Source organism: Micromys minutus (genome assembly GCF_963924665.1).
Source record: "Micromys minutus genome assembly, chromosome: 26".
Lineage (NCBI taxonomy): Eukaryota > Metazoa > Chordata > Mammalia > Rodentia > Muridae > Micromys > Micromys minutus.
The window spans coordinates 26,896,434-26,924,058 of record NC_137961.1 but is presented as its reverse complement, the minus strand read 5'-3'; the positions used below and the strand labels follow the sequence as shown (position 1 = coordinate 26,924,058).

At 36.9% G+C, this 27,625-nt stretch overlaps 1 protein-coding gene across 1 annotated transcript in view; it reads right to left on the bottom strand.

The window, feature by feature from the left end:
- MMS22L (MMS22 like, DNA repair protein) overlaps positions 1 to 27,625 on the bottom strand; it is a gene marked incomplete at its 5' end in the record, with an annotated part of 108,216 nt that overhangs the window by 48,630 nt on the left and 31,961 nt on the right. The window contains 2 exons of the mRNA XM_080938565.1: positions 20,220 to 20,729; positions 24,399 to 24,625. Coding sequence (XP_080794691.1) covers positions 20,220 to 20,729; positions 24,399 to 24,625 — 737 coding nt within the window. The remainder of the gene's footprint in view (positions 1 to 20,219; positions 20,730 to 24,398; positions 24,626 to 27,625) is intronic.

Below are 27,625 nucleotides of genomic sequence, written 5' to 3'. Positions count from 1 at the left end.
TCCAAAAAGATGAGGGGAAAAGCTTCCAATCATTTCCCCCTAACTAACTATCCACTAACTATCCCAACTGTCTGTTTTAAGTAGAGCAAAGAAAATGACTATCTCAAGCCAGCTTTAGATTATTGTGATTTAGAAACAAATCACTGGTAGCTTCAGTGGCACCGAGTACTGTACTGGGCAATGGTTTTTTTTATATATAAAAGACAAAAGCAGAACTCTGGTCTAATGCTATATGTCAAATTTAGATGATTCACGTAAGATTCACTACTGTCCCCAAAACATGTTACAAGGGACGACTTTAGAAAGAAAAATATTAACTACAAAAACTTAAATTGTTACACAATGAAACCATCAATATCTCCATAGACAATTTTTACAGTGATAATGACCACAAGGGCTCATGTGAATATCTACCTTCTCTTTGGTTTGGAACTACAGTGGCCGCCTCACTTTTCCAGTCACTAGACCTCTATGCACCGCCCTAAGTCTTAATTAATGCTGCCAGGAAATAAGCAGAACCAACAGATACATAGCTGATGGACTGCGAAGAGGTATATTAGACTCCTGGATCTCCACACACCCAAGTGTGTTACCTTAGAAAAGGAAAGAGAGAAATATGGGAACACATGAGTTATTTATACAGATAAAAACAAGAGAATGACATGCTTAGAATAGAGGCTTAGAAAATCACTAACAGATTTCTAGAGCATAGAAAAACAGAATGATTCTATTAGTTAAACATAAGTAAGAAGCATATTTAAGTATAAAAGATTCAGAGTTTAATGGTACATCACTTTAATATAAACATTCAAGAGGCAGACAAGTGAAATCCTGTTAAGTTTGAGGCCAACCTCATTTACATATCAAGTTCCAGTTCAAAACTCTATTGAGACACTGCCTCAAAAATTAGTTTTAACTTTAAAATTTTCTACTATTCAAAACACATTTTTTAAAGAATTATTTATTTTATGTATGTGAGTATACTGTAGCTGTCTTCAGACACCAGAAGAGGGCATCAGATCCCATTACAGATGGTTGTGAGCCACCATGTGGTTGCTGGGAATTGAACTCAGGACCTCTAGAAGAGCAGTTGGTGCTCTAAACCAGTGAGCCACCTCTCCAGCCTTCAAAACACATCTTAAAATTGTGTGATTGCAGGGAACTAGCCAGCATCTTGGGAACATCAGGGTTTGCTTTTGTTTTTTATTCCTTTATTACCTGGGCTTAGTTACAACTCAAAACTATCTTTTTGCAGTTTAGAAATGGTTAACCCTTAGAAATTCATCTTTAATTTACTAGACTTGATAACAGAGTGCCTTCCTGCCATGTCCCTTGCTCCTGTATCTCTATGCTCACATGTGTTTCCCTTACAGTTCAAAAGGAGGAACTGCATTAACAAAGAACATAGGATTCAGTGGTGTAGAAGTACCAAAGTTGGTTTTAGGGACCTTAAATGCCACAGTTCTTTTATTTTCTCTCATTTAAGTTTGCAGTACACAGCCCACCCATCACCCGACCTCCCCCCCACTGCATTTTTAAAAAATAATTCATTCTTAATTTTATGCATCTCTCTGTGCACACACACACACACACACACACACGTGTGTGTGTGTGTGTGTGTGTGTGTGTGTGTGCGCACACGCGCGCTCGAGCCTGACATGTGCATGTGGGTACCCAGAGGCCAGAGGGGGGCATTAGCTCCCTCAGCACTAGAATTCTAGGCGCCTGTGACCCACCTGGTTCTGGGATTCAAGCTCCAGTCCTCTGGAAGAACATCAAGTGCCTGTAACCACTGAGCTTCTCTGCAACCCCATACAGTCTCTTCAATGAGTCCAGACATGGCTGTCAAGACATTGTCTTCCCACTACCTTTCACCAGTCAACTTAACTACTTGCAATTTATAATTGTGTCTTCAAATCTCTTTTCCCCAAAGCAAAAGAAAATGAGAACTCACACTGCCTCAAGTCTCTGATACACAAGAGGCCTAAGCAAATAAGCTAGTTTCTAATGAACTATGACACCATCAATGTCTCTATCTGAAAACATCCTATAAAAGTAGCCGTTCCAAAATTTCTTAAGCAAATTCTGTAGGTATTGAATATCTCATAACAACTAACTAGGGACTAACATAAAAATGCTTGATGATACCTGGATCATTATTAGGTCTTCTTGAAGACTTTCCAGTATCATTATCTCTTGTACTTTTATTTTATAGAAACGACTTAAAATGAGTAGACAGTTACAGACAGGTAGAAGACAAACTAAATCTGAGTTAAAATTAACTGTGGCAGTGGTATAAATCATATTGTATTCATGAACTTTAAAAGAAAAACTTCAAAATCGTAGACCATTGAATATAAAACTGGTTATCTGCTCCTCACCCTTCAGAGGAAGATAGGAGACATGGCCTAGGGCTCGATGGTATAAAGCGGGGCACAAAAGATCACTGTGTACCCTACCTCAATTTACTTCATATACACTTAACTTAGCCTTGAGCCAGTAGCCTCTTTCCTAAATAAATGTAAATACTGTATTAACAGCTACTTGGGCAGATGAAGACAGTATTTAATATCAAAGACCATAGCTAATATGAACAGGCAGCAATTTTAATCTATTTCTTTCACTTTGATTCTTTATATTAAAAAATAGAAAAGATGAAATGCCAGTTTGAATAAAGAATTTTCTAACTTCAGTGATTTTCAAACTAATGTCATAAGACTAAGTATGACAAAATATGTGTATATAAAAGTTTAAATCATTATCTCTAACCATCACTCCCATAGGAATAAACACGTCCTCTCTAAGCAAGTTTTCATGTTTAAATGATAAAAATTACTGACACCTACTTTTCTAGAAGATAAATTCAGAATACCATTCAAAAGGTAAGATATGATGAGAAGATTAAAGCAGGGTTAATTTTTCCATAGGCTAAGCCTCCCCAGTGTGAGAGCAGAGATGTGATTAGAAGTAACACAGATGTTCCTGGAAGAGACCTTGGTATTGCTGAATCACTGGAAACACAGTATATGGAATTCACCACGTAAACCCTAGCAACTACCTAACATTCTATATTTCCTATGGTCCTCAGCACACGGGAATCACGGGGAGAATGAATTCATGATCCAACTATTTCACACTTCAGAAGAGAGCAATGAAAGACAGAGCGGCATTATGCTCTTTACTTGCCATAACTTCTACTCGTCCAAAACACCCACATACACCCAGGTCTTACAAACATATATGGGCAAAAATATAAAATAAAATCAAGAAATATTTGCAAAATTACAATGTGCTGTCCCTCAGGAAACCAACAATCAACCAGAGTGAACAAACATTAACCAGTACATAAGTGTACATTTTAAGACTATGATATTTATATGCATAAGTCCTTCAAAGCTTCAAAGATTTTATTCATAAATGTCTTGCCTATGTCAATTTATATGCATGTATGTGCCTGCAGAGGCCAGAAGTCACTGGATTCTACTGAGCGGGAATTACAGGTGTGGTTGTGAACCACCTGATGTGGACCAACCCAAAGTCCTCTGTAAGGGCAGTAGATGCTCCTACCTGTTAGGCCATCTCACAACCTTCCCTTAAAATTTGTATATATCAAGATAAATATTACTGAGTCATTACCAAAATAATTTTTCAGGAATATATACTTTTCAAAGCTGAGGCACATAAGAGTAAATTAGTTTTACTCTCCCTAAAACTCAATTTTAACTTCCTTCCTTTTCTTGCCATCACTCTGTTTCAATGTGGAGCAGTAGATGCTCCGGGTGGTATCTAGCTCCTGTCCCTTCCCTACGTGTGAAGGAGGTTGAATCCTCTGATTACAGACCAGTATTGCTTGTTCCTGGTTTAATCTCTCATTTATCAGATCTGCACACTAGTAACATGTATCAGCAGAATCAAGTTAAAATAAAAGATGCAGTGGCAGCCTTTCTGGATCGGTAATTTACATAAGGCAATATTGTGTCGTCTCGGATTATTTCTTCACATTAAAATATTAAAGTATGCTGTGATCAATAGACCAAGAATGTGCAGCACATAAAGGGAGAGGGGACTGCAGTGACAGAGGACAGGAAAAACGAGTGACTGAGAACCTGGAAAAGAGCACTCAAACAATGCAGTCATGACGCTTTACAACTCCATGTGCGGAAGTAGCTATTACTAAGTATTATTAAAGGAATCTGTAAAGGAGATCAAGAAAAATTAGAAACCTTCTGAATTTGGATCTCCCCTCATGAGTGCCAGCTGTGTGCTCCAGCAGGACTGACTGGCTGCCACATCATCCCAGTCTCAGAAAATTCTGTAACGGATGCACAAGTCTGAAGAAAATATCCTCCACATCTGTCTACTATTCTATAACCAGAATGTCTTTCATTTATTACATGTGTCCTTCCCTAGGTGGCAGGGCACCCCAGAGCAGTAGTCTGCTTTTATAATCTCTTCTCTGAACAGGGCACGAAGTTCCAAAACAGCTACCTGACAAGCACCTGATCGAAATCAGCTGACTGAAAAACTAACTTCTGGTTCTTGTATAATTATATAACCACAAAGCAAAATTAATCTATTTGTGCTAAGAAATATAAGTGATCTGAGTAATAAGATAGTATGTTTACTTAAAATATGAAGAGTATCCCTGAAATAATTCAGAATGAAACTCAAACATTTTAAAGTGAGAAACTTTAAAATATAGTTGGATGTTAGCATGCGTTTCCTTTACTTCTCCAAAACCACAGGATAAACAGGAATGACAAAAAAGCTACTGGCATTTTGCGCACATTAGTCATGCATTATCTCTCCTATTCTTCAAAGCAGCCTTTAGTATATAATTATGTACATTTTACAAATTAGAAAAAACGAGGCTTAGAGAAGTTGTATAAATTGTTAAAGATTATAAATAGCAGGAAAACTCAAATCTATTTGTGACCTTTAAAGATAGTTTTCATTATAAGTAAAAGACTATTTATGTGATTCAAGAATTAATTGACCTGAGTAGAAATTTGTTCCCCTGGTTTTTAAGACATTGGATATTTCAGGAACTCAGAAACATCCTGTTAATAAGCAACCTAAAATCTCAAGTAAATGGACTCTTAAAAAATAAGTACAAAAATAATGGATATTTAATAAACAGCTCTTAAATGTGCACTGAATGAAGTGAATGGAAGCGTCATAATGTTGTGTTACCATGCATGTATGTCGTAATGTTTTGAATCTCCTTGTCAGTTTACAATAAATAAATAAATAAAAGATTGGAGCCAGGAATAGTCACGGATGCCTTTAATCCCAGAATTTGGAAGCACAGGGAGGCAGATTTTGAGGCCAGCCTTATCTACATTTGTTAGTTCTAGTACAGCCAGAACAACAGAGAATCTGGTCTCAAAAACAGATAAACAGACAAACAAAACAAGTTGCTAAATTTTCATAGTGTAATTATTAAGCTTAATTCTCACCTGAATAAGTTATTAGGGAAAAAATAAATAAAATAAAAGTTGTAGCTCAAAGCAGCAACAAGAGCAGTTGAAAAGCTTGGTAGCTGGGGTCCTTAAATGAAAGTGTTAGATAAAGAATTGAAGGAGCTGAAGTGGTTTCCAACACCATAAGAACAACAAAACCAACCAACCAGAGCTCTCGGGGAGAGCTATCCAAAAAGTATACATGGACAGACCCATGGCTCCAGCTGCACATGTAGCAGAGGATGGCCTTGTTGGGCATCAATGGGAAGAGAAGCTGTTGGTTCTGCCAAGGTTTGATGCCCCAGTGTAGAGGAAAGTCGGGGAGGGAAGGTGGGAAGAGGTGGGTGAGTAGGTGAACACCCTCACAGAAGCAGGAGGAGGGATGGGATGGAGGGATGGAGGGAAAACTGGGAAAGGGGATACCATTTGAAATGCAAATAATAAAATATCCAATTTTAAAAAGAAGAAGAAGAAGAAGAAGCTTGGTGGCTGCTCTTGCAGAGAACTCAAGTTCAATTCCCAGTATCCAATGCCAACTGTAACTTCAGCTGCAGGGCACCTAATACCCTCTTTTGGCCTCTGTGGCACATACAGACACATTTTAAAAGAGGATAATCTTCAAAGTATTTGCTCTGGAGAAGATGACTTACATTTTCTATCGTTAATATATACACTTCTATATTATTTAGTCTTTTCAAGATATAAGAAGTACAATAATAAAAAAATGTATGATAATCTCTGAAGCTATCAAATGCTTCAAGTTCTATTACTTACTCTTCTACACTCAGATAATTTAGCTCTCACTATTCATCAAAGATGCTTTTCCTTACAGTAGAGGGAGACCATTCCAGAAAACCACTGGGCAAACAGAGATACTGATAATAGAGTGCCCAGCCCCAACAGATGTATCTACACTACTTCTGCACCTCAAACTCAGGAACATCACTGAAGATTAAGTCTGCTGTGAGATTATGTCTTATAGAATGACTGGGAAGCTTCACTCATGATACCATCCTACTGGAACAATATGGCTGCCTAACACGTCATAAACAATGACAACAACAGCAGACATGATAATGTAGAACTACATAGGCTCATGGGGCTACAAGCCTGCTGAGCAAAGTCCTTCTCCAAGCATGAGCCTCTTAACTTGTCCCATACTAAGTGGTCAGCCCAAAAGGATGTGCATACAAGCACTACTATTGCAGTTTCCTTCTTACAAACAAACTAGAAGAGTAACTTAAGTTTTTACTCTATGCTTTTATATGTAGTAAAAAAAAAAGGAGGATGTATATAGTTTTGTAAGCATATGTATATGTATAAACCTTGAGTTTAATTAAATTGTGCTCCCAGTAATATTATAGAGTTACACACAAGTTCTGTATTTTAAAATATATTAAAAATATCTTCCCCCAAAAGGTCAATGAATGTCAAAGCCTTATTTGTAATGCTTTATATGAATGACACCCATGGAGTGGTATAGTAACTACACAGTAGAAAGAGCATGTCTAGACACAAAATACTTTCCTCACATCTTTGCATCTAATCAATGAAAAAAAATCAAACAAAGCATTAACTTTTCGCAAATAGCAATGGGCTCTTCTCTTTCATCCACAAACCTCCCATGTCCTCTCCCTGTAGCATGTCATATACTTTCCCATCCCTTTCAAATTCACAGCCCCATTTTCCTGTAATACTGCTACGTGCATATTTAAACACATCAATATACAAATAACGCCAGCTTTGTCTGTTCGGTGGTGGTTCTATGTACATGATGTCAGGGCTAACATGCCACACACACACACACACACACACACAGACAGACAATAGATAATTATGATGCTAAAACTGCCATTGGTATGATGATCTGTCAATGGTCATGTATATTTAAAGCCACTAATTTGGTAATATTGAATCTATTTGGGTTAAAATGCAAATGAACTAGAGAGGTATGATAAGCTCCAACAAAACAACAAGAGTAACTCCTATGTAACGAGTTACTTTTCCAGTTGGTCTTCATTTCCTAGATTAATACCAGAAACTTGAGTCTGATACTGATGTTTTTTTAAATCACACCCGATGAAGTAAAATTAAAGAAAGCAATCTTGTATGAGATTTATGAGTTTTTCTTCTTAAACCATTTGGAATGTAGAAGAAGCATTTGTTTTCTGTACCATACCTTCCCAAGAGAAAAATTTATGCAACATACTCTAGATGATCAGAGGATTTTTTTTTTTAAACTTTGAATCTTTATGAGGTATATTTCAAACTGTGTTAACGCTGCGGTTGGTAGTCTGTAAGATTCCAAGGACGACTTGTTGGTAAAGTGCTGTTATTGATAAAAATACATAACTGAGTAATCAACCCAACCACCTGAGGTCTCCTAAAAGAACAGTATTTCAGGCTGAATGTAAGAGGAATTTCTACCCTGTGCTTGGAAAACTTTCCTGTTATAAACCCTTGTTTCACTAGAATACTATAGAACAACCAATTTTCCCAGATTAATGCTGTTACTAAATCAAGTAGACTTTAAGTCTACTCTCTGACCCGATTTTTTTATATTCTTCTACTAGCAGCTTTTTACCACCAAAAGGTACCCCAGATTCCTGGAAACCAGGAGAGGACGCTTTCCCTTCATTGTGCTTTCCTGGTTTCCAGGAGAAGTGCCAGTAGGAGGCAGCAGTGCCTGCCTGTGGCAACAGCAGTGACTCTGCTCTGCACAGTAGTTAGCTACTCGCTTCATTCTTCTGTCATTATATAAGCAAGATGACACTGTTCTCTAATCCAGCCAAAGCTGATAAGTACCATCAACCTGTCACTTCCTACATTTCAAATTCTAACATCACAGCATCAAAGAGTTTTTACATTTCGATTTCTTTTGCTGGCAGCAGCCGGTAGCCTCTCATTCTCCCACGGTGTTCTAATGCTGCATTTGCACACCGGGGTTACTCCCAGACTGAATAGCAGGTCATCCCCTGCTCACTGAGCTCATCTGTGGCCCATGTGCTAGGCAATTTAGATCCAATCAGCCCTTATTTAGCTCAAGAGTAATGAGCAGCATAGTGACACAGACTTAAGCCTGACCCTCAGGACACTGCTCATCAAGCAGTAAAACTGTGACAAAATCATTCATCTTCCACCCGCTGGCAAGAAATAATACTCGCACTCACTGTATTACTTTTCAAGATTAAAAAAAAAAAGTCCTGAATTTTCATGATGTGAGACATTAATTTGCAGAAAGCTGAATTCCCTTAAACCCCCCTGTTGCTATGAGCTCACCAGGGGGAAATAGGCCTTAGGAGACTGAAATGGAATAAAGAAAATTGCTCCAGCTTTCTTTTCATTTTAAATAAGCCTTAAATCTGACAAGAGACATCCTAAAGAGAGAAAAATATGTATCTTGTAAGGTAAAGAAGAAACTATTGAAATTAAGAGTTTCAAATGCTAGTTTCACTTCCTACTTGTTCTCAATTTTGTTAAAATGTTAATAAATAAAATTTAAAAAAGCAATTAAGTCATTCTTCTTTACAAGAAAGATGGTAGAAGATAAGGATATTCCTTATGAACAATATGGTGGCAAAAGTAAACCCATATGCCAGAACAAAATGTGCTTGGACGTTCTCTGTAAAAACCATGTTAAAAACAACAGCTTTGGAATGATAAAAACACAGTGAGCATAGTCAGGTATATTTCAAGCCACAACCAATTTAGGGTTTTCTTCTTCTTCTTCTTCTTCTTCTTCTTCTTCTTCTTCTTCTTCTTCTTCTTCTTCTTCTTCTTTGAAATATATAGTGCCTCCTGAGTCTCTATTAATCCAAAAACAACTATGGGAATAATGAAGAGACTGCCTTCCTTCCTTCTCTGATATCACACCAACCCATCAGTGAAGACAATGTATCTGCAGGCCTTATAGTTTACTGGCTTCCAGTCAGTATGTCCCTTGTAGAACCAAGTCGCAATGCCAGTAGAGTTTCTCTGGGTTTAGTCCATTTAATAAAGTCACAATTTTAGTTGAATTTATTTATCCCACAGTTGAGGAAGAGTTAACTTTAGCAAGCCTATCACAAAAGGGACTCATTCAATATATGTATTGTGACATGACTTTTAATAATTAGCATCTCAACATGGTTTGTGTAAGCAAACTGTAGTTAGCTTCCCACAGTTCATTACTGAGTTTCATCTAATGTTTGAAGGATCTGGTAGGTCTAAAGTTTAGAGTGAATCTTCAGTTCAGACAAATAACAGGGCAACCCTTTCAACTCACGTCTGTATCTTCTAATTCATTAGCACTGACTAGTGTAACAAACTCCAAAAAGTACTCAAAGCATTCACTTCCCTACACAACTGAACAGAAACAAAGGACTTCTTTCCAAGGTGCAATTCTTCTGCCCTGTCCCCCATAATGCTCTCAATCTCACATCACTGTTCTTAACACCCTCTTCTCTTTCCCTCTGCCCCCATGAAAAGTAGATTTTCTAGAGTTCGCCTCATTTTCCCCATAATTTTGTTAACTTTAAACTTTTGGCAGTAATTACACAGCAAAAACCAACAACAAATCAAAACCCCCATAAAGGTAAATTTCTCAATTTCCTGAATAGATAATCTTGAAAATACAAGTCTAATGTCCCCTTTATATGCATGCCTCCTGAGAGGCTTTAACAGAGCCATACTGATACAGAGGAGGATGCTTGCAACTAATCATCAGACTGAACACGGGGACCCCAATGAAGGAGCTAGAGAAAGGACTGAAGGAGTTGAAAGGGTCTGCAACCCCTTGGAAAAAACAAAATGATCAACTAACCAAACCCACCACAGCTCCCAGGTACTAAAACACCAACCAATGAGTTCGCAAGGAGAGACCCACGGTCCCAGGTGCATATGCAGCAGAGGATAGATAGCATTTTCTGATATTAGTGGGAGGAGAGGCCTTTGATCCAGCTTGTTTTCCCAGTGTAGGGGAACACCAAGGTGCTGAGGTGGGACAGGGTGGTTGGAAGAGGGAGCACCTTCATGGAGGCAATGGGAGAGGGAGGGAGTTGGGATTAGAAGAAGGGATTACATCTGAAATTTAAATGTAGAGATTATCCAATAAAGACAAAAGTTAACAAAATTTTAGCAAATGAGGATCTGACTTAAATATGAAATGTAGCATACTATAACTGGATTTACTTTTCAAAGACAAAAGAAGCTCAAGAGCCCTCTTTCCCAACCTGCTTCCCTACTCAAGTATTAGAATAGTCTGATAATATTTATTGAGGTGGAAAATAAATAAAAATGGCCACAAAACTCAGCCACATACTTTACTTTTCAGTATCATCAAAACTTTCAATTAATTAGAAACAATATATTTCCTAAATCTTCTGGAGGTCCTTTCTGCTACTTAAAGATGCTTAGGAGGCAATAAACAGAGATGAATCTTAGACTTCAACCTTAAATCCACATGGTAACTACATAAGCACTTCTTTCTCCTTTCCTGTATATAATGGCAAGATCTGCTACATAAAGAGAAAACACTGAAAAATACAAACTATTACATATTTAAAATGGTGATTAAAATAACAGAATATAAAATAGCTATGATGTATCATTAATGTAATACACATATGGACATTAAATGATTTCATTTGATCAGATCACATGTGCTTGCTTTAATAGACACAAAGTATTGTGTGAATTTGTTAAATAAACACTTTTAAGCCTTAATATGTTTCCTCTATGGAAAATAATCACACCATGACATTGAAAAGAATAAATGGCATTTGAGCAACTGAAATGAAATACATTATTCAAGAGCAAAGATACTAAAGATACTTGTATAAGCATATATTTCAGAGATGCTTTAAAGGTAATACTGTTCACACAATAACAAAAAAAAATAATGAAAATCACCATATACTGAATGCATTAAGAGACTATTACAACCATTGTTTTAAGTAGGCATACTAAACTGTCTGTACTGTCCAACTGTTCTTCTGCCTTAAAAAAAAGATTTTATATGTATGAGTGTTTCATGCACCACAGGCCTGGTACCCAAAGAGATCAGGTGTTAGATCCTCTGCATGGCTGTGAACCATGTGTGTACTGGGAACCCGTCCTCAGTTCTCTGTAAGAACAACTATTCTTAATCATCAAATCCCAATACAATTTCTCTGTGCCATTTCCCCAGCCCCATTTTTCTGCCTTTTGCTGCAGTAAACATTGTCCAGAAGTAGTTTCCTAAGATTGTATTGTTAACAAGAGGAGGGAGGGTTTATGAACCCTTAAGTCCTTACTTTTATACTGTGGGAGTCCTATAGTAACTGTCACGCATGCTAGAATTTCCCAAGACGCAGAAACATCAGTACTGGCCAACTCCTTCCATACATGAGGCTTTCTGACTCCATCTACAGCTTCTATGTACTAATCTGTAAAATCATCTTTCATATCACTCTAAATGACTTATTTTCCTCCTGTCTCTGCCTGAAGGCCCCTCATGAGAGGCATCGACTACTTCTGTCTTCTGGTTTTAACAATTACACTGTTGAATTTAACCCTTTGAAAATCATGCTTTTCACACATTGTCAGCTGGTTCAGTACACAGATTCATTCTATCATCTTGGCCATGTTTTAGTCTAAATACTGAGTTTTGTTAGAAAAAATACAACCAATGATAGTTTCAATTAATTCAATAAAAGGCAATTCACAAAAAGACATAATTGGTATTATGGAAGTCAGATTGTGGATGGCTTTGAAGACCACAAAAATGCATGATTATTTTTCTATGCCCAATAGAATATCACTAAGGTTGAAATCATACAAACACTTTCTTCAAGAAGGTACAATATCAACAAAAAATAGGTCTTTTTCAAAAACATAAGCTCTTCACTGTAGAAGACAGCAACAGGAAAATTAACCCATAGGGGAAAATATCTGTAGATCACATATTTGATGGGTCTCGTAATTCAGTAACAAGGTAGTTTATAGTAGGCAAAACATATGAACAGATTTATCTAAAGCCATAATGGTCAATAAGCACATGAAAATATGTCCAGTATCATTAGACACCAGAGAAGTACAGACAGCATCACAAGAAGCAGCATGTCACATCCATCAAGACCACACAGAAACATCATGTAGCAACAGTACTAGTGAGACCATGATCTCTTAAGGATATGATACATCTTGTTCATACGAAAGGAGGAAATACAAAATGGTATTGTCCCTTCAAGAGTTTAGCAAAAGTTAACCAGCATGATTCAACAATTCCATTCCTACATATAACCCAAAAGAAATTATATATTTAAAACTTCACTTCTAAACCCTTGCCAGTTAAGATACGTGTGTGTGTGTATGTGTATATATATATGTATATATATATACATATATATATATTCTTCAATAATCTTTTAAAAAATCATTTATTCTGATGTAGAAAAATGCATCACCTATATAATAAACTTCATTGACAATTCAATATATGATCCAGACATTAATACCCATATATTAAGTACATAGTAAGTACATAACTACAGCAAAATTCCAAAAAAAGCATATCTAATAGTTTGTAGTTTGTATTACTACATGAATTAAAAAAAATATGTAAGATACAGTGTAGAATTCTAGCCCCATAAGGTCAAAATACTATATGTGAAATGACATAAAATATATTTATGAAGCTTATATTTTATGCATTCCCTAAATACTAATATTTGTAATACATTCCTAAGAGATACCTGTGCCACCTCTGCAGCAACCCAAGCTGCCTGGAAGATGGTTGACTTGAATAAGCAATATATCTTGGACTTAATTTCTCAAATACAGTCTGGTGATATACTTCTCTGTGGGACACTCTTTTGTGCCCTCACCTCCCAATCATTATAACACTGCCCTCAAAATTACGTAGTAGTATATATGATGAAACACCAGAGACACGAGGAGCAAAGCAGAAATGGTTCAGTTTACTTTAAAATTTCCACCTAATAAGGTTTACTTGCATGAAACTACTTTTCGGTAATTACAGCTACAGTCTATCCTCATTAATAAATGCACACTACTGATGGGAAAAAGCCTGTGTGCTGTCCACTGTTCATCTTACTTTTTCTGACACAGCAGACCCTCAAGGGTACCTCTACCTCATCTTGTACTACCTTCTTCCCTAACCAGGCACCCTCAGTTTTCTTCACAGAGAAAACTTGTTTAGAATAGATGATGTCACACCAGGAAAAGGAAGTATTAGTATAGAAAGTATTTGACAGAAATCAAGAGTATGTATCTGAACTCACATACGCATGTGTGCATGTGTTCAGCCACACTCCTCCTCCTCCTCTATCAAGACAGCTAAATAGCAAGCAGATGACCTTTTAATTTCATGGGGAGAGAGGGGAAAGGACAGGGAAGGGAGGCTTAATCTTCTCAGACGCTGTCTATAAGCCATATTACAAAAAATAGTAATCACCCCCTTTAAGCTATATACTTTTAGATTCAACATTTTGTGTTTTAGGCAAGCACTTCAATACCTTTAGACTTCTTTGATACTGGGCTCTTGTTTAATATAAAATAGTATGTCAGTTGATCAATATCCATTTGGCTTAAATTCATAAGTCCACAATTTCCCTTAAGTGTTAGAACAAACAACTACAAAGCCTAAAAATTTATTGTTTCCTTTTTAGCTCAAAATGATACTTCCAGGTGCCAAAAGGCATTTTGAAACCACTCACCCTTACATCAGTAAAAATGAAAAAGGGGGATGAGGAGGAGGGAGTCCCATGAGGCCGTATGTGTCAAGTTTTTGCCCAGAGCTAATTTTCATAGCTATGTTATAAAGCCTGAAAATAGAGGTTTAAAATGGAAATGCTGACAGACCCTTAGCTATAGCAGGCCGAATGGATATAATTAAAGAAAAGCTTTCAGCTACACCTAACCACAAATGAAAGACTGCCATTTTTATATTAACCTCAAATAACAGCAAGTGAAAACTAGAAATGTGATTCCATAAAGAAAATGGAAAATGCTAAAGCTGACTGATAAACCTACTTGACATTTAAAGTTTTAAACAGGTATTTGGTTAACATGACCGTAGTCAGTGTTTTCACAATGCTACTTAATCAGCAATAAAGAATGCTCTGGTGAGCCATCAGCTTCAGTTTCCAGAAAGTGGCATATGAAGTTATTATTTCTTAACAGCCTAGAGGAAGCTGCTTCTCCCTTCAATCAGTAATCTAATTCTATAATTTTATCATAAGGTTGTTAAATGGTTACTCATTCAACATCCACACTGCACACACACACACTCACACTGCACATGCTATACACAACTGCACATACATTTATGCAAGGGCTGGTACCTTATTCCCATCTGAATTTGAAAACTGAGGAGATTGTTAAGGTAAAGTATTTCATGCTTTTCCTTGGCCAGGGATGCAGCTAAGAATAAATATCATCAATCTATGTAATCCCTCTTCTCTACCTAAATCAAAAGTGAAAGAATTTAGCGTTGTTCTCAACTCTAAAGCAGGGAGAGTAGGTGCTATGCTTTAATTTTTAAAAACTATCCAAAATGATTTGAGCTTTTCCATATTTTTAGTAAACAGTGTACGTAACTCAAGTAGGCTCCAAAATGAACAAAAATTATAGATTTTAGATTAAGAAATCAGAAACAATCCACAATAGTCTGATAACCAGAGGACTTAAAAAAAAAAGTCCTACCCTTTCTTTTTAAAGTAAACAATTCTGTATGATGTCTGGGGACTTTCACCAAAATATTCCAAAGAAAATGCTAGTCTATGCTGCCAATATTTATCTTGAAAATGCTAAAACATCCAAGTCATAGTCTTTTACACACACTGTGATTGGTTTTAATGTTGAGGTGACCAAATTACCACCTAAGATTCAGAAGCTGACAGGTTAAGAAATCTGAAGTGTGACTGCATTAAACGCCTTGTGCACAGCCGCTTCACTCTGTCCACACTGACCTCAGAATCCCCTCCACACTGTTTCTCACATCAATCTTCTAAGACTTTTTAAAGTTCTTTATGGCATTTTTTTCTCAGTCACAGTTGTGACTCAGTGGTTAAGAATGCTTCCCAGAGGATTCTAAGAATGGTTCCCAGCATCCACAGCCGAGAACTCACAATTGCTTGTTAACTCCAGCTTAGGGGATCTGACACCCTCTTAGGCCTCCAGAACCTCTCTGGCCTCCGCTGACACCTGCATTCATATGTGTATACACATACGTTTTTTAAAAAGAAATTTTACAAAAAAGTAGAAAATATATACATATGTATACAAAATTAAATGTTACCAATATAAACATTTGTCTCTTTTTCTTAGGCTGGTGGCATACCCATGCAGACACACATAAACACACAAACACATACTCTGTTCCAACAGTAAACCTCAAACCCAATCTAGAACCAGTTAAGAAAATTCACTAACACAAATGTAAACTTGCTTCACCTTACATACAGTCCTTGTTGTTGGATGTACCTTTTCCTGCAGTTCTTACAATCTCATCTCTGATTTCCTAAACAGCGTGGTTCCTGTCAACAGACGCACACTCATAAGGTACTTTTAAGCAGTATTTTTATAATCTTTAGATTGGCTTTAATGCTAAGATAATTTACTAATTTAATTTTAAAGAACAAAATTTTGTTTCAATCACAAAAATGACATTAGGTGGTTAATATGATACCAATAAATCAAATATTTTGATAAATATATTTACTCATCTCCATAGTTCCCAATTCATTTTACTGATTTATAAACTGAAAAATTACTAAAATAAGCCAACCAAATGCCTCCAATAAACAACTATTCTTTATTCAGTAGCAAAACAGAAAAGACTCATTCAGTTGTGTCCAAACAATGATGCTATCAGGTATGTGTATAAGATGCAGATTTTACTCATGAAAGTATCTGCCATTGCGAAACACACAAACGATACATCAGTGTGCATGGGGAGTACAGAGTAAGAAGGCAGCTAGTGTAGTGCAAGAACCAGCCTTGATTCTGAAATATAATGGGATAAACACATCTATAATTGCGTTTTCATCTATACACAGAAATAGAAGAATTAATAAAGACAATATTTGCAAATTGTAATCTTCAAAAAAACCTAGAAATACATCTTCTAGTCTTCATAATTAAGTTTACTTTTTTGGCTTCTTTATTTTTATTTTATGTGTAGAAGTTTTGTCTGCATCTAGGCCTGCACGCCATGCATCGGGTGTCATGTAAATCAGAAGAGAGCATCTGATCACCTGGAACTGTAGTTATAGATGGTTGGGATGCTGTCATGTGGGTGCTGAGAATGAATCTAGATCCTCTAAGAACAAGTGTTCTTAACTGCTAAGACACCTCTCCAGCCTACTCAATGTACTTTTATTATAGAATTCTCAAAAAAAAGTTCCATAAGGAGACTCAAACAAATGTTATTGGATACATATCAAGTAGAGAAAAATAAATAAATCATTTAAAAACTTTTTGCTCCCTAAAAATTTTATCCCCAAGCTTCAAAGTAAGCTTTGTTTCCTACTTTGGAGTTTTCATTAAACTCAGTACTTTATTTTTTCTATTTTAGAATTCGTTTCCTATTTATTTATCACAGTAATCTAAAAATAAAAATGAAGAAGCTCAATAATATCTATTCATATCTAAAACACACAACAACTCATTCTGAGAGATTATAGATATGCTTCAAGTAAACAAATGCATGCATATATAAAAACATTAAATAAAATGTGGTATAATAAAAATACAGCATGGTAAATAATATAAATTTCATTGTTAGGAACAGGGCAAATAAAGCTTGATAGATCTGTAAAATGAAACACTAAGTTGTCTTTGAAAGTAAGTAGGTAAGAATTCACATAGCAACACAAAAAGCTGCCCAGAAAACGCTCAGCAAAGGAAAAGGGTTCTAAGCACAGGTCTGAAGCACTCTCGGTGTAGAACTAGCAGACAGCATCCGAAAGGTGCTCGGTGAATGAGAAGTAGAGCTCTGCTGTGGGATCTACTAGGTGAACTCTTAGACAGTCAGCATGATGCTCTCCACCCGAGACGTGAGTGCCATCTTCCTGGTTGTGACAACTAAAAGTATCTTCAGACACCAAGTATCTCCTGAAGAACATATTCCTAGTTGAGAACCACTCACCTGGAGTATGAAGATGAAAGCTAAGACATGTTCGCAACTGTATTCACAATACAGAAATATTAACAATGAAAAGGAACTGCGTAAAAGCTATGCACACACACCTGCCATCCCAGCACTTGGAACGTAGTAGTCAGACGAATAAAATTATGAATTCCAGGCCAGCCTCAACTACATCATGCATTTGGGGTCATGCCAGACTAGACTCCATCTTAATCCCCCAAAATCAAACCCCTCATATATCTACTCAAAATAAAATTACTGAGATTTAAAAGGTACTTAGCCATCTTCAACAGAAGAGCAGAGAAAGAAACTGATCATGCTACTTTCTTTCTATAACTAACTCTTCTCCAGATATAAACCCTGCCCTCCCTTCGGAATTCTGATGTTTTAATCTTCTAAGGATGCAAGTTCCTAATTATTATAACAGTCAGAATAATGTTCCTTCTTTCTTGTCTTTACATTAAATAAATATATTTAGACAACCCAGTACTAGATGAGAAAGAACTTTCTAGCCAAGCTACAAAGCAAAGGGAAATGTTATTCACTATTTTTAAAAAAGTGAGTAGGTCTGGAGAGATGGCTCAGCGGTTAAGAACACTGACTGTTCTTCCAGAGGTCCCAAGTTCAATTCCCAGCAACCACATGGTGGCTCACAACATCCGTACTGGGGATCTGATGCCCTCTTCTGGTGTGTCTGAAGACAGCTACAGTGTCATATACATAAAATAAATATATCTTTTTTTAAAAAGTAAGTAAATAAAACAAAATTAGTCTGTTGGGAAATACAAAATCTGATGATATATTCTGTGACCCCCAAAACGTTTTTATTCAAAGATCCATAGTTAAAGGGTTTTTTCTTAAGAAATTGGTTATTAATTTACTTTGTCTATTCACACATCAAAGCATCTGAGGATTTTTTTTTTAACATTCTTGCTTAAATATTCTTGGAGAAGCAAGGGAACAAATAATGAAAACTTCTGGGTAAGCACATACATATGAAAACTAGGAGATTATAAACATAAGTGAGGATAAAGAAAATGAAGGAAAATACAAACTGATACTGTATAAATTTTGAAATTCTGTAACTTAACCGTTTTAATGTAATATTCTGAAGGCAGCTTCCACAGTATTTGTAGAAACTATCTCAATAATAATAATAATAATAATAATAATAATAATAATAATACATATTAATTATGTTTATTTGTATGGGAGCATGCTACACACAAGTGCAGGTGCCTGGGATGTCCAGAAGAGGGTATGAGACATTTGGAGATGGGCTTACAGGTGTCTCTAGCCCTCTGTTCAGGCTATAAAACCCTATTTCTACATACAAGTTCAAGGCAACTTTTCACAATAGCGACTACACAGCGATGAATCTAACTTATTAAGAACACATACTTGAAAAGCAAAACTTACAAAATAACCTAAATGCAAATTATCATTATAATTTTTATCCAGCATTAATTTGGGATCTGAGTCTTGGCATCAGGAAACAGCTTTAAGGTCACAGGTCACCTCTGAATCCAGCGATGACAGTGATGTGTTCTGTTACAATGGTGGGTTGTCCGGACAGATCACACCAGGCCAGCCCAGTTCCACGGGAGAGATTTACTGGGGGTAAAGAACAAAGAGGCGAAGAAGGAAAGGGGGAAAGTCAGAGGGCTCTGCCTTTTATTTGGACTGTGACGTAACCGCACCTGGGGCACACAGGTAAAGGTGGGTAGGTGGATCCGGTGGACACTGGGAAAATATGATGATTGCCATTAGAAAAGGCAAACAGGTCCTTTCATAGTTGCCTAGGGGTGATATCACTGTCATTGCTGGATTCGGAGGTGACCTGTGACCGTAAAGCCAGTTCCTGATACTAACACTGAGTATATCTGTAAATTAATGTATCTGTACAATTTGAACAGACCTAAAAAGATAAATCTTGTATAAGTGATTTCTGTTAAAATAATATGTTAATTTCAGAATACACAGATTCAGAAAGCAATATTTGAGGTGGTGGAGATTACAATTAATCTTTCAACTACAACTTAAAAAGACTATTTTTTTTAAAAAGTATACAGTGTGGGAGGTGGAGAGATGGCTGGCAGGTAAAAGCCTTTACTGTGAAGACCTGATTTTGATTCCTAAGATTCTAGAGTTGAAGGACAGAAAGTTGTGTTATGATCTCCTACATTTATATTTGCCATAAGATGGGTAAACCCACTCACATTCATGCATTACACACACACACACACACACACACACACACACAAATGAAATGTATTAAATAAAAGTAAAATAGTACACAATAGCCCATACCTCCCCATGCGAACAAAATTCCATAGAATTCTATAAAAGGCACATCAAACTGGAACTCATGGTCCTGCTCAGGCTAATTTGCCTCTTTTGGTAATTAACACTTCACAGAGACTAACACAGAAGGTCTAAATGCAGAGCTCCAGAATCACACCAGCTGGCTCTCAGTTCATGTTTGTTGCCTGTGTCGCATAAAAACTTTCTAATGTTTGAAAAACTAATGATTTATGCCAATGTAGTAGTAAAATAAACTCTTCTACACTTGGACTCTGTAAGTATGTCAGAAGTGAAGCTTATCACCACTTTGTTAGAAAACATACCTGATTCTGGCCAGAACAGCTTGTAGAAAGCTCAGCACTGTCCTAAGTTCAGATTCTCGACAGGCTCGCAGTAACATGCTAAATCCATCATTGAGAAGATGCTCATGAGCAGGATATAAGCAACAGCTGGTCTCGAACACTTCTTGAACACCATCCATATAGATGGAAAGCAGGGTCCACAGACTATGGCGCTGCACCATTTCATCGTTCTTAGATACTAAGAACTCCTTTGCTTTCTCTTGGAACTCACATGACAGTTTCTCAGCCCAAACACCAATGTCCAAGTTTTTCTGGGCATACATCAGGAGAAATGCCATCTGACCCTTCCAAACAAGGGCTCTATGAGGAGATATGGAGGCAGGCCTGAGGAAGCGAAGGAGGTCTAAAACATGACTTGCTACGTCTTCTATCTCTGCAACAGCTGCTAACAGGAGAAAAAGGCTGAAAAAGTTCTGTAGGCCAACCTCAGTTAGTTCTTCCATCCTCTTTTGATGAAACTTAGAATATATTCTACAAAACATAAAAATTAGTAAGATTATTTCATCAACTAAAATCTATCATTTAAAAATATTTTCCGTTAATATTCATGATACAGTATTATATAAAGTTTCAGTGAATTTTTTAGGCATGGCACATGCAGGTGTACACAGGCATGTAAGAACACATGTAGAAAGTGCTTTTGTACACATACATAAAGCCTAAGTTGGCATCAGGATCTTCCTCAGTTGCGTCCCACATTGAGATAGTGCTGCTCACTGAACAGAGTTTATGTTTTCAGCTTGCTCCAAGGATGCGCTTCATATACCTCTCTGGCTAAGACTGTCAGTCTCTGCATCTACCAGAGTTTACACAGAGGACAGATTCTAATCCCTATCATTTATCCACTGAGCCATTTCCCCAGGTCAAATGATAAGTTAACTTTTCTCTTTCTGATGTTGCCCTGTCACTATTGCTACTTCTCACTGCACTGACACAGTAAACCATTACGGTTCAATCATGGGATTCAGCTTTTCTCAAAGATGTTGGAAATGCTCTTTTCCTAAGATACTTAGTTTTTTCCCTTTGAATTCCCATCATTTCCCTTACTTCTTGACAGTAAGACAGTATATGTTATAGCTTGAACCTCAAAATGTCCACAAATGTCTGTTCATCAGTGAAGTACTATGGGAGGTAGTGGCATTTTTAGGAGAGAGGCCACCTAGCATTAGAGTACTCACTGAGACACCCACCTCCTGTCACTTTTGATTTCTGTTCCCTGACAGCGAGGTAAGTTGGTTTTGCTCTGTGATGTGTTCTCAAGGGGATGCATTGCCTCAACCAAAGCATCAGACTTAATGGATCATGGACTGAAACCAAGAGCCCAAACAAACCTTTCCTATTTAAAAACTGATCACCTCAAACATTTGTCACATCAGAAAACTCCTAAGTACAGTTTCAGGTGCTCTTATAGTAATTTTACCTAACAATTTTTCATAACTTTTCTTCAATATTTTCCTACCTATCCTTCTGAAAAACCTGGTTTTATTTTGTACCTTAGAACAATTTGGGGAGCTAGGTAATTTTTACCTAGTTGTAAAGAAAAAGTATATGTGCTCAAACATCTAAGCCAGCCATTAAGAAATGTAATCACTCATCAAAGCCTGACAGCTTTGTACCTAACAGCTCATGTGTATTTCTCTCAACATTCAGGGGCTTAGAATTGGAAAGCAATTCCTCCTGACCTCTTACTCATAGATTGCTAAGTTTTGTACTTTCTATACTTAGTTGTTCAAACATAAACAATTAAAGCATACAAGAGATTGAATGTTTGTGTACAATGGAACTATATAAGAATTAATATGTTCCATAAAGTTAAGACCTATTTAATTCTACTATACACTACACTGGTTAGTATATAGTATTGGCTTATTGTTGTCTGGTTTGTTACAATAATTTCCTTAACTAATGGACTTAACTAAGGATATTATGTTTTTCATAGAAATACTCATGCTTGAGAAGTCTTCATCCAGTCTAGCTGGTCATGTACTCTATGTAGTTAAGGACAATCTGAGGTAACAACTCTCTTGGCTTACTTCTCAAATGCTAGAGGGGCATATTACCACATCCAACTCACTGAATAATTTTTAAAAATTTTATGTCAGAAAGAGGAAGATTTTCTCCCCCAAAGTTCTTACCAAACAAAACAAGAAAGTATCAGATATTAGTATACTGCAAAGACAAAGACTTTAAAAAGGAGGGTTTCCATGTAGTCATGGAAATTGAAAACAAGTAGTTTATATCCATACACACATGGAAAGAGACTGAGTTCTAAGCTAGCCTGGTCTACAGAGTAAATTCCAGTACAGCCGGGGCTACATTAAGAAACCCTTTCTCAAAATAACCCAAAACAACAACAACAATAACAAAACAAAACCAAACCTTATTGAGGCTGAGAAGATGGCTCAGTGGTTTAAAAAAAATTGTTCTTATAGAAGACCAGAATTCAATTCCCAGCACTCACATGAACAACTTACAACTGCTTATACTCCAGCTCCAAAGGATACTAACCTCAGAAATATGTGAGCACACACACACACACACACACACACACACACACACACACACCAAAATAATAAAAATAAAATAAATATTTTTTAAAAATCAAACTACAAACCTAATAGCTACCAATGCACCATAAAGATTTTTAAAAATAAAAAAATAAAATTCTTATTAAAAAAAAATAAAATAAAATTCTATCACTTTCAATAAACTAAAGCAAAAAATTATAACATTACAACTAATTGTAGCCAAAACTGTTCCTAATACTCTGGTGTTTAATACACAGAATTCCACTCTCTTTGCCCATCTATTTTGAGAATGAAGACCATTCACAGCAATCAGAAGGTCAACATTGCAGAAAATATAGACATCACTCTGAAAGGGGCACACAGTCATTCATTGTGAAGGGCCCCAGGGGAACTCTGCAGAGAGACTTCAGTCACATCAATGTAGAGCTGAATTTTCTTGAAAAGAAAAAGAAAAGGCTCTGTGTTGACAAATGGTAGGGTAACAGAAAGGAACTGGCCACTGTCAGAACCATGTGCAGTCATGTTCAGAACATGATCAAGGGTGTCACACTGGGCTTCCGTTAAAAGATGAGGTCTGTGTGTGCTCACTTCCCTATCAACGTCGTTTTTCAGAATGGGTCTTTGGTTGAAATCCAAAATTTCGTGGGTGAAAAATACACCCGAGGGTCCGGATGAGGACAGGTGTTGCTTGTTCTGTCTCTCCAGCCCAGAAGGATGAATTAATCCTTGAAGGAAATGATATTGAGCTTGTTTCAAACCCAGTGGCTCTGATTCTGCAGCCACAACAGTTAAACATAAGGAAATCAGAAAGTTTTTGGATGGCATCTGTGTGTCTGAGAAAAGAACCGTGCAGCATGCTAAAGAGGGAGACCTCAGTTTCCTAGCTCCAGAAACAAGATCCTGATCAAAAGTACAATTTGGGGACAATAAAAGACTTACATATTTGTACTGGCTGGTTTTGTGTCAACTTGACACAAGCTGGAGTTATCACAAAGGAGCCTCAGTTGAGGAAATGCCTCCATGAGATCCAGCTGTAAGACATTTTCTCAACTAGTGATCAAGGGAGGAGGGCCCAGCCCATAGTGGGTGGTGCCATCCCTGGGCTGGTAGATCATGGTTCTATATAACAGCAACTGAGCAAGCCAGGGAAAGCAAGCCAGTAAGTAACATCCCTCCAGGGCCTCTCTATCAGCTCCTGCTTCCTGACCGGCTTGCCTTCCAGTCCTGATTTCCTTTGGTGATAAGCAGCAATGTGGAAGTGTAAGCTGAGTACACCCTTTCATCCCCAACTTGCTTCTTGGTCATGATGTTTGTGCAGGAATAAAAAACCTTAAGACAATATTGAAAAAACAATACACAGAATTCCAATTTTCAGGGATACTTAGATGAATAAGAAACTGACACCCTCTAATCTATGGATATTACGTTTGTTCCTCTTTATAATATATTGGAAAGACAAAAAAAAAATTGGCATCCTAGGTTAAGGAATACATTTTAAGTGTGCAAAGGCCCCAATCATAAGTTAACTTAAAAATACAGCTACACTTCCAAATGTACTAGTGAATACTGCTGAATGAATACTCATGACAAAAAGATACTCTGCAGCACGTACCTTCCTTTAACTTGTTTCCAAGGATGAGGTCCACTGTTTTTCATTGCTTTCTTAACAACCTTTGCCAAAATGCACAGAAAGATGATGTAACTGCTGCTGGCTTTATAGAGGTCCGGGCCTTGTGTCTCACAGCAGCAGTTCTTCACCAGTGCAAGCAGGGACAGTGGCGACTTGATGATACTAGTAAGGCCTTTCAGAGGAAGCCAAGAAATGCTGAAGGAGCTATTCTACAGACAAAAGAAGCAAAAGTACAACACAGCTTTTATAAGCTCGAGTTTATTAGTAAATAAAATAAAAGCTGCAAATACTAATCAGCTCATAAAAGTTTGACCCGTTGTAATTACAAACATTTTATTAAATGGTAATATATATACTCCAGAATTCTTTTAATTACATATAAACAGAGAACATAAAGGGGTCGTTAAATTTTGTATTTTCCCCCAAAAGGTGTTTTACCAGGTGATTTGTCCATTGAAGCTATGTCCCTTAAAACCTATTTTTCCACATTTCTCAATGTTTTTGTTATGTAATTTAAGTTTTGGATTATGAGCTCTTAATATAAAGCTTTATTATACAAAGCAATGGATTTCATCATGACATTTTCATACGTGTACAGTATGTTGTATTGGTTACTTTTCTATCACTGTGAAAAGCATTAGACAACTTGTGGAAGGCCGCATACATGGCTTAGGGTTCTAGAGGACAGGATCTACCATGGCAGAGAAGTGTAACAAGCAGGCAAGCAACACAGCTGGAGCTGCTGAGCACTAACTGCTTGAACCACAAACAGGAATCAGAAGGAAACTGAGAATGGTGCTCGTCTTTGAAATCTCAAAACATGTCCCTAGTAACAAACTTCCTCCAGCAAGACTGTATCTTCTAACCCTATCCAAAGAGCCACCAACTGGGAAACTAATATTTAAATGACTGGGAATATGGAAGATATTTCTCATTTAAACCATCTTATATGGTAGGTCTGATCACATACTTAGTTCCCCTTACCGTTCACTCTGACTAGTTCCTTTTGTTATCCAAAAAACATCCTTTTTTTTTGAAGCCTTGGTTTTTGTTTGTTTTGTTTTGTTTTTCTAATACAAGGTTTCTCTATGTTAGCCCTGGCTGTCCTAGAACTCAGTAAATATACCAGGCTAGCCTCAAACTCCCAAAGACTGCTTGCCTTCACCTTAAGTGCTGGGATTAAAGGCATTTGTTACCCTGCCTGTCCTTGATACCTTGTTTTAGTTAAATTTAGATTTCATTTATGATAGAACGTATGAGAAATTTGTCTAAGTCTAGCATATTTCATTTACCATAATGATACTTCCAAATTACAAAAATGTTCCTCCTCATGGTAAAATAAACTTCATTGTGTATATCCATCAAATTCCTTTATCCACCTTTTATCATAAGTCATTTTTCATAAAAGGGATATGTATTGCACCTTCTTAATCGTTTATTTATTTTCCCTTTTCAACCTGGTTTGTTTGATTTGGCTTTCTATTCAAGGAGTTTTTAAATGTCTTTGTGTTAGAGCAATTTTAATTTTTTTCTTTATCCCAGCGACCTCCCAAATAAATGAGACTATAAGATTTATTTAATAAGCTTTATATCACAATATCTTAGTAGTTATTAATCTATTCTAATCCTCTGAGATAATATGGCTACCTCCCTGAGATACTTGCATGTTAGTATTGGTTGGGCTCTCTCTGCTCCAGTGTGTTCCCATGCTGTCTTCTGGACTAGGCTGAATGTTCTCTTCCTCCCCCACCTTTGTCTCTCTGTCCTCTCCCTGCCCCCCGCCCACTGGAATAAAAGTCCAATCTTATTCTCTCCCTTGCTCAGTCATTGGCTGATCAGCTTTTACTGATAAATCAGAGAATAAATGCAAAGCAATGTTTACACAACTTTGAGTTAGAGATTCTTAACATTACAATGCCATGTCAGGATTGCAACCAGATATGGGGGGCAGAGAAATCAGCATTGGAATCATACAAAAATAACCTTCCACAGTGCACAGTATATTAAGTCGACATCTTTGTTTATTTAGGCTGGTGAGCACTTTGCTGGTGCAAGTATCTTCAAGTTCCATTAGTACCCAGGGAGGACGACAATGTCCCTCTGTAAAGGAGACTGCTTTTGCTGACATGCTTATCTTTATAGCATGTTTAAATGACCTGAATTTCACTAACACTTTGGATGGGCACAGATTAAAAACTGAGCTTCTGTCTCAGGTTTTTGCAAAATAAGAACTTTCCCCAAATGGGAAGACTTGCACTATAATGCTTTTACAGTTCTTGCTTTAGTAAGGTCAAAAAGAGTAGACTTCATCTGGTAGCTGCTACTACTCTAGCAATGGCCACAAAAGGAAAGAATTCATCCATCTTCTTATGGACATTCATAGCTGATTCCCTAACTTGAGGACTGCAAATAGTGCTACAATGAATATTCATGTACAAGTGTCAACCAAGCATGTATGTGATTTTCCTTTTTTAATATATGGTCATTAGTAGTACAATTTCTCATGCTTGTATCCCTTTAAGGTCACTTAAATTTTTATTTCGTTGATTTGGTTCTTTGACCATTTCCGACACATACACAGTGCATTCTGGTTTACTCACTAGCAATAGTGTTATCAATAAAGACAGCTTGACCACCCTGAAGGTTTTGGCTGGCACTTATCACTGGTAGTACTGAATAGCTCCTACTGCATTCCATAAAAAGATGCACCTTCCATGATGTGAAGGTTGATCAGACTGTTGACCAATCTGCCAACATCAGTTCCCCACAGCTTCTTCTGATTAGTTTTAGCAAACACTAATGTCCATCTAGAGGACGGTGACTTTATGAAATTGTAGCACTTCCTAATAAATAAATCACTTATTAGAATTTAATTTACTCTATGCTTTTCTATTCTCTGGACAATGGAGTTACTTGAAATTGGATTCTGACATTCTGTGAACTACTTCCCAAGCCTCTGGGACAAAATACTCCTCCACAACCTTAGAACATTTTGTTCAAAATCTGTCATTTCTCCAACCATCCTATACTATATTTCACACAAAATTTTCTAATTTAATGATCTCTAGATACAAATAAAACTTAGTATTTGCTGTAATACTTCCTATTACCATTATCCTGAGAAAGAAGTTATCTATTTATCCCAGAATTCTAACATTCTAAACCCTTTCTTCTTACTTGCAAAACTGAGGTTTTCAGATGTCTTCATG